General features: G+C 48.1%; 4 protein-coding genes across 4 annotated transcripts; 3 read left to right on the plus strand and 1 right to left on the minus strand.

Annotated features, from left to right (window-relative positions):
• Nucleotides 1–202: 202 nt before the first annotated feature.
• On the plus strand, nucleotides 203–3,005 carry vp16 (tethering complex subunit VPS16; the record flags this gene model as incomplete). Its single annotated transcript, XM_057216153.1, has 7 exons — nucleotides 203–344; nucleotides 397–503; nucleotides 556–684; nucleotides 743–1,236; nucleotides 1,289–1,383; nucleotides 1,434–2,704; nucleotides 2,757–3,005. The coding sequence occupies 7 exons, from the start codon at nucleotides 203–205 to the stop codon at nucleotides 3,003–3,005; spliced, it is 2,487 nt and encodes an 828-aa protein (XP_057078036.1).
• Nucleotides 3,006–3,055: 50 nt separating this feature from the next.
• N7516_003434 (Alb1 domain-containing protein) lies at nucleotides 3,056–3,701 on the minus strand (the record flags this gene model as incomplete). The annotated part of the gene is made up of 3 exons (XM_057216154.1): nucleotides 3,056–3,280; nucleotides 3,336–3,628; nucleotides 3,686–3,701. The coding sequence occupies 3 exons, from the start codon at nucleotides 3,699–3,701 to the stop codon at nucleotides 3,056–3,058; spliced, it is 534 nt and encodes a 177-aa protein (XP_057078037.1).
• A 226-nt stretch (nucleotides 3,702–3,927) lies between these two features.
• Nucleotides 3,928–6,029, plus strand: N7516_003435 (ubiquitin-specific protease UBP1; the record flags this gene model as incomplete). Its single annotated transcript, XM_057216155.1, has 2 exons — nucleotides 3,928–5,670; nucleotides 5,793–6,029. The coding sequence occupies 2 exons, from the start codon at nucleotides 3,928–3,930 to the stop codon at nucleotides 6,027–6,029; spliced, it is 1,980 nt and encodes a 659-aa protein (XP_057078038.1).
• Nucleotides 6,030–6,740: 711 nt separating this feature from the next.
• N7516_003436 (uncharacterized protein) lies at nucleotides 6,741–7,745 on the plus strand (the record flags this gene model as incomplete). Its single annotated transcript, XM_057216156.1, has 1 exon — nucleotides 6,741–7,745. The coding sequence occupies one exon, from the start codon at nucleotides 6,741–6,743 to the stop codon at nucleotides 7,743–7,745; it is 1,005 nt and encodes a 334-aa protein (XP_057078039.1).
• Nucleotides 7,746–7,960: the final 215 nt, after the last annotated feature.

Consider the following 7,960-nt stretch of genomic DNA (forward strand, 5'->3'; position numbering starts at 1 on the left):
CAAGTTGGCCAATGAAGATGCAGCAACTATCAAAGAGAAGTCGAGGATTGTGGTGGAGAATTTCCGCCTGATAACTAAGGCGACAAAAGCCATCAGATTAGGTCTAGCGCGCGTGACCCCGTCCTCCCGATCAACAGCTCGAACATCCTCCAACTGCCTAGGTAGAGGATTCAGTGCCTCATCTGTGATCAGATCCACAGTCATGCCACCCAATCCACTCGCAAACTGGGAAAAGGTTGGAGACAGCTTTTATCGCAAAATTGCCGTTTATGACGCCATCTTCGAGGACGACATCGAGTTAGAGAACTACATTGTCGCGGGCGCCCCCTACGGGGGAGCTATTGGTAAGTCCCCTTTTTTAGGAGAACCAGGGATCTAAACTAATGTGGAAATCAGCGCTTTATCGCGATGAAAGCAAGCCATTCAGGCTTCGCGATGGACAGGGCTCCCGTTCCACAATTGATGTTTATTCATGCTCTGGACAGAAAATCAATCGTATAAATGTTTGTTTGCACTTTATGATCGAATCCTGATAAGAGTGCTAACTCATTCCAGTGGGAACAAGCTACTATTCGCGGACTAGGCTGGTCTGATAAGGAAGAGCTCTTGGTCGTCTCTGAAGAGGGAACAGTCCGACGCTACTTCGGATTAGACGGCGAGTTTACATCCTTTTCTCTCGGAAATGTGAGACTTAGTGACTACCTACCCTATCCATACTGTGGACAAACTGACAATGTAACAGGGCGCCGAAGAGTATGGTGTGAGAGCCTGCCAGTTTTGGTCATCAGGCCTCGTTGCATTGCTGTCAAATAACCAACTAATCGCTGTATCCAAATATGATGAGCCGCGCCCGCGACTCTTGGCACCTTGTCCAGAAGGCGAGGTATCATCATGGGCTTTAATTCCACCAGCCCATACACTCTCACGCTCTGTTGAGGTTCTGTTAGCTGTTGACAAAACCGTCTTTTTAATCGACTCAACAGAGGCAGAAGACAAGATTCTGCAAGATGGTCCATTCAAACATATCAGTGTGTCCCCAACAGGGCGCTTTGTCGCACTTTTCACCGCGGAAGGAAAGTTATGGGTAGTCAGCAATGACTTCCAAAACAAGTTCAGCGAATATGATTCAAAGTCTCGGGTTCCGCCAAATACTGTGAATTGGTGTGGCGACGATGCTGTCATCCTTGGATGGGAAGATGAAATTCATCTTGTTGGCCCCAACGGCGTCGCATCAAAGTGAGTGGACCTTTTCTGTGTAATACTTGCGAGCACGATCTAATCATCCTAGATACTACTACGATGGCCGCGTCCATGTCATATCAGAGTTTGATGGAGTTCGTTTCATAACTAATGACACATGTGAATTCGTGCACAAGGTCACTAGTAAGTCAACATACCAAGGAAACAACCAGATTATCATTGACAATTTCTAGGTGTCACTGAAGAGATATTCCGTCTTGGGTCGTCTTCTCCCGCTTCCGTACTACTAGATTCGGTAGACCAACTGGAGAAAAAATCCCCCAAGGCTGATGAGAACATCCAGCGCATCCGATCGAGTTTGCCATCAGCAGTTGATACTTGCATCAAAGCAGCGGGTCATGAATTCGACGCCTACTGGCAGAAACGCCTGTTGAAAGCCGCATCATTTGGCAAATCCGTACTCGAACTTTACAATAGCGATGAGTTCGTTGAGATGACCGAAAAACTGCGCGTTCTCAAAGCATTGAGAGACTATAAGATCGGGCTGCCATTATCATACGAACAATACCTGCGGCTCACACCGGAAGGACTCATCGAACGCTTAATCAGCCGGCATGAATATCTGCTTGCAATAAGGATTTCGGAATACCTACAGATTCCCGCAGACAAGATCTATGTTCATTGGGCAAGCCAGAAGGTGAAGGTCTCGACTGTTGACGACGAAGCTGTATGCAAGCTTATTGTCCAAAGACTCGATGGAAAGCCGGGAATCTCGTTTGAGGTTATCGCTCAAGCTGCTTATGACGAGGGTCGATCTCACCTAGCCACCCAATTGCTCAATCATGAACCACGAGCCGGCAAACAAGTTCCTCTGCTTTTGAACATGGAGGAAGATGAGCTTGCTCTTGATAAGGCAATCGAAAGTGGCGATGATGACTTGGTGAACTACGTGCTTCTGCATCTTAAGAGCAAGCTTCCTTTGGCAAGCTTCTTCCGAATGATCAACACCCGGCCAATGGCTTCCGCACTTGTGGAGACTGCTGCACGAGGCGATGACATCGAGCTACTGAAAGACTTGTTCTACCAAGACGATCGACCCATTGATGGCGCTAACGTGCTACTGTCAGAAGCATTGCGCGATACGGACTTGACACGCCAAACCGAGAAACTCCATCTAGCATCTCGGCTCTTGTCGGATTCCAAGGAACCTACAGTGGTATTAAACCAAAAATTAGTCTCCGAGGCCTCCCAGCTTTTGAAGGCGCAAGACGCATTGGATAAAGACTTAGCAGATCACAGTGAGTTCCTTGGCCTCAGTCTCAACGAGACCGTATACAGACTTGTCCGAGGTGGTTACGGTAAAAGAGCACACAAGATTCAAAGTGAATTCAAAATGCCTGAAAAAACATTTTGGTGGTTGAGATTGAGAGCTTTGGTGGCTAAACGTGACTGGGGCGAACTGGAGGAAATCGCTAAACTCAAGAAATCCCCAATCGGATGGGAGGTAAGACAGTCGAGAACCCTAAACTACTGGAATAGACGCTCACACAAGACAGCCTTTCTACAACGAGATTTTGGGTGCTGGAAACACAAAACTTGCTTCAGGATTCGTGCCAAAGTGCGCCCACTTGCCCCCTGCTGAGAGAATCGAAATGTGGGTAAAGTGCGGTATGATCGTGAAGGCCGGAGAAGAGGCACAGAAGACTAAAGACCTTAACACCCTGGAACTCCTCCGCACTAAAGCATCTGGCCCCGCAGCCACCGAAATCGAGCGCATGATCAATCAACTGAGGCCAAGGAAATGAGCCCACCAACAAGGTTCAACATGTATCACACAGGCCCGCTCCAGGGTTGTTCAGGTGATCTCGTCGGCTTCATCGATAGTCGTAGAGTCGTCAATTGCGGGGTTGGAGTCTTCAGTTGCGATTTGGAAGACGTTCTTTGCGACAGGAATCACGGAAGGTGCAGAATCTTCAGCCATCGCCTCGTCAACCTCGTTGTCCTCGTTGTCCTCGTCGTCATCATCTTGTTGAAGAGCGTTGAAAGCCGAGGTTTTGCGGTTGGTATCTTCCCAGTCAGCCTAATTCAGTGTCAGCACCTGTACGTCAGAATGAAACGGCCATCTGTTTTCATACTCTTCGGGAGTTGACGGTCCTGCCGCGAGCCAGACTTTTAGCCTTCTTGATTTCCAATTGATCTACCACGGCCTCGGCTCGGTCCATTCCCTTCTGTTGCCTTAATCGCTGAGCCCTTGAAACCTTGTCATTCTTCTTCTGCTTTTTCTGGATACCGGAAGTGGCGCGGTCAGCCAGAACCGAAGGCCTTATTGTGGTAGGAGATTCCGCTCGGGGAAGCGAAGTCACCGACTTGTCAAGGTCGAGACTCGGGGATGCTGCCCTCCGTGCTGCACGGGAACGCTGGGACTGGTCTGTTCAAATATTAGACACTGAAATATCAATGTATGCGAGATTCGTAGTCAACTTACTTTTGCTCTTCGCCATGGTTGTTGTTTTGAAGAATTATCAATCTCGTGGGGTGAAATCGCTATCGATAAAAAAAAGTTTACGGCAGACCAAGCCAACCAAATATGCACCTTTTTCCGCGCAAACATGCATGTCATCTTTCTTCTGCACGCGTCTCGACACTCTCACGTTATCTATCAGTCCATGCTAATGCTCATGCTGGCGGAATTCTTTTGCCACACATATCCTTCTGGTTTCATTGACAATGAACACCCGCGACGGGCGCTCTGAGATATTTTCTAACCGCCCCGATCAGTACGCAAGCCGCAACAGTCATTATGAAACCGCCCTCACGACTTTACAGAACAATCCAGCGCTAGCGTACATCTTTATTGCTCTCGTCTCGGTTCCTATTGTCCTTGGTTACCTCGGACTTGTTCCCATATCGCTATTCCAGCTCCCCTGGGATCTCATTGTCTATTTTACACCTTCTCGAATCGTTATCGCTTTGGACCCTCGCATATCGACCTCTGACTCCAACTCCCTAGCCTTATCGCCTTTGCCATTCCAAGATAAAAGTGACGCGATGAAACGGATTCTTGGTTTGGACAACAACATCTACTTCCCCTTCTTCTCCCGGTCAAGGTCCCTCTCTATATTCGGAAATGCGCTACTGGGAAACACCAAGGATGTCACACCCCCGGGGCTCGGAAACTGGAACAACTCGTGTTTCCAGAACAGCATCATACAAGGATTGGCATCTTTGAAATATCTCTCCGAGTTTCTGGAACACAACGTGGACAACCTGTCAGGGAAGGCTTCCGTCTCGACCCACAAGGCACTACTAGACCTCATCGACTGTCTGAATAGCGCCTCCAAAAGTGGAACCAAACTGTGGATCTCCGGGCCCCTCAAGTCCATGAGTAGCTGGCAGCAGCAAGATGCGCAAGAGTATTTTTCCAAGTTGCTCAATCAAATTGATCATGAAGCCGAGCTATGCTCACGCGGAGAGACTTCGAACATGGGATTGAAAATTGCAGGACCCGATGAGAACATATTTAGAGACAGCGACTGTGACGACCCAGTGACGCCCTGGGAGCCCGAATCGCTCGCATCGACGGATAAGCTTTATCTTGATGTGGTTTCATCTTGTAATCCTCTCGAGGGTCTACTTGCTCAACGGGTTGGATGCATGGTATGCGGATGGACTGAAGGGCTCTCGTTGATACCTTTCAACTGCCTCACTGTGCCTCTGGGCAAAAGATCTTCGTACGATGTTCGCGAATGCTTGGACCAATACATGACGCTTGAGCCTATTGAAGGCGTGGAATGCTCTAAGTGCACGCTATTGCATCGACAAGAGCAGCTTATCAACTTGATCAAGGGATTTGAGGCCGATGAGAGTCGGTCAGATAGCCCCGACGAACCTCAACCCTTCGATGCTGTGAAACTGTCAGCCTACTCGCGGTTGGATGCTGTTAAGGCGGCTTTGGACAGCAATGATTTCAGCGAAAACACATTAGCAAAGGAGTGCCATATCAACTCAAAGAACCGAATCTCAACCACGAAATCTCGACAAGCCGTCATTGCGCGGGCTCCTCGCTGTCTTGCCATCCACATCAACCGTAGCGTTTTTGACGAGTATACTGGGGCGTTGGAGAAGAATCTTGCAGCAGTGACGTTCCCTCAAACGATTGATTTGAACAATTGGTGCCTTGGCACCCAAGCCGCCGGCAAATCTGGCGACAACTCTGAGCATTGGGAAACAAACCCTTCCCGGTCCATGCTTCCGCAACCGGGCGAAGCAATTGAAGTCCCTAGCAGACAATATCAATTACGCGCAATCATAACCCATTACGGCCGGCATGAGAATGGACACTATATCTGCTATCGCAAGTATCCGACATCGGAATTCACCGCTCCTGCACCGGACGAGATCCTTCAAGCTGAGGGTGACAAGGACAAGCCCGAGCGTTGGTGGCGCCTCAGCGACGATGACGTGCAGATGGTTAGTGAAGGTCATGTGATGACCCAGGGGGTGCTTTCATGCTGTTCTACGAAGCCATGGATGATTCCGTATCGCCGTGTTCGACTCGATCTGTAACCCCAGAACATGACCTATACGACAAGTACGCAGAGTCTACTCAGTTTGGAAGTCAAGACTCGTGCAACTCGGCTATGCCAAAGGACATCTCCACTCCGTCTACTGTCACCGACTTCGAATCTGCCACTTCCCGTGAAACCAGTATTTCCTTGCCGATGGACGATTTGCTTCCTGCCGAACAGTCTTTGGAGATCCCAAACGTGATTGGCACTGATGCTGAATGGAATGATAAACTGGACTCACCCTCTACCATCATTGCATGATCACCTCTTTACATGTTTTCTTACTTTTTTTTTGTCTTTGCCCGCATAGTCGTGCCCTGTGGCCGGCTACTGCATCATCATGATACCCGATACCACGTTCGATTTAAGGCGTTGATTTGAGCTCCACTGTTTTTTTGGAGGTATTTGGTGTAAATTAATGTACTATTATGTCGACTCCGACGCGAGAATTGACTTGTCGAAACCATACATCTCGATCGGCTTCAGCCTAGCTGTTATTCCGTAAGCTCATTTCATCGCAACTCAGCCAATGCCGATCTCTGAGGCTGCTATCGACCTCGATGGTGATGTAGCTTCTGGGGATAATTGGAGATACGATCCCCGCATTTAGATGTGAGCACCTTGTGAACAACACGGTGGTCCGGAATCACCTCATTCAGAGTACCTTGGGGCCAACCATAGCATAAAAGTGCAACCATCTTTTTCTCACAAAATTAGATTCGAAACTTCTTTTCAAATTTCGTTTTACAGCGAGTTCTACCGGCAATCTAGCAATTCTGACGCTAGCTGAATCTGCTTCTTTCTCAGACGTTGGATATTGGGAATTGCATCCGCGTCCATATAGATCCCGAAGGTCCCCCAGGGTCCTCAATTCCGTATCTGATGGTCATAGGGTATGATAATTGTCCCCAATACTTGATAAAGCTGGTTCCTAATCTAATTCAGCAGAAGTATTCTACATCATCTTCAATAATGTCTACCACCAAACTCTCACAACCACACGATATATTTCTCATCAATGAGCTACTGGAGAACATTCTTCTACATACAGATATGAGAACTCTATTAACATCTGCTCAACGCGTATCTCGTGTTTGGAACACCATGATCAAAAGATCAGTGAGACTCCAAGAGTCACTCTTCTTCAAACCCTCCAAATTCGAAATCTCGGATCCCTCACAGCGCCTTCGAAATCCGCTCCTAGAAGATGTCCTCTGGGCTCAATTCTTCCTCAAGCAACAACGAACTCCAGAGTCGAAAACTACCGAAATAAGCAGATTTCCGCTGGGGGAACCTGAGCGTCGAAAGCTCAAGTTCTACCTACGAAAAGATGCCAGTTGGAAAAGAATGCTTCTTCAACAACCACCGACATCATCAATCGGAGTCCTTGAAATCATCAAAAAATCAGACTCAGAATTTACCAAGTTATCTATCAGCCCAAACGAGTCCCTCCGGATGGGTCACATCATGACTCTTCTGGAAAGAGGCAGTACGCTGATTCCAACGCGCAATAAATGGATACTGTGGAGCGGACGATCCCGTATAATGCCCTTAAACTTCGAATGCTGGACGCCCAAATGGGTCTACGAACCAAGTACCCTACGACCAGTCCAGGAATGGATTCCGGAAAATATAGACTGGGATAGTCTCCGGCTGGAGGTGGCATCGATGTATATGAATGATTTCGATTGTGGTGTGGTGATTGTATCTGAGCGGAGACAGATGCTTTTCCAGGGCGAGGATCGAGTGCACAGGGAGAGCAAACTTGATCGTCGGTTGGGGAAGGCATTTGGGAGATGTCAGGTGGAGGTTGGAAGGAAACATATAAATCACTCTTGGATTCCGATCAAAGGTGTTGGTGCTGATCGGAGATGGATCCTCAGGCCCTGTTCTGCTACTCCTCTTGTTCCAACGCTATGTGACTCGTCCGAGGCTTCAGATTCGTCTTCTATGTCTTCATTCTCTTTGTCTCTATAAGGGGGGTTCAGACTTGAAAGCCCTGCCCAAACGGGTGTGTGTGTGTGTGTGTCAACTCTATCAAAGATAGTCTCGAATGAAATACTATCTTCAATTATTGCATTTATTTCAAGACAAAGAAGTGGAAATTGGAGCATAGTGAAACTAGCTATGCACATATCCCCACTCAATGTCTGGGTTATCGAAGTCTTCAGGCTGCAGTTTGTTGCCACCCA

The sequence above is a fragment of the Penicillium verrucosum genome (genome assembly GCF_028828655.1).
Source record: "Penicillium verrucosum strain IBT 35672 chromosome Unknown utg000001l_segment0_segment0, whole genome shotgun sequence".
In the NCBI taxonomy this organism is placed as follows: Eukaryota; Fungi; Ascomycota; class Eurotiomycetes; order Eurotiales; family Aspergillaceae; genus Penicillium; species Penicillium verrucosum.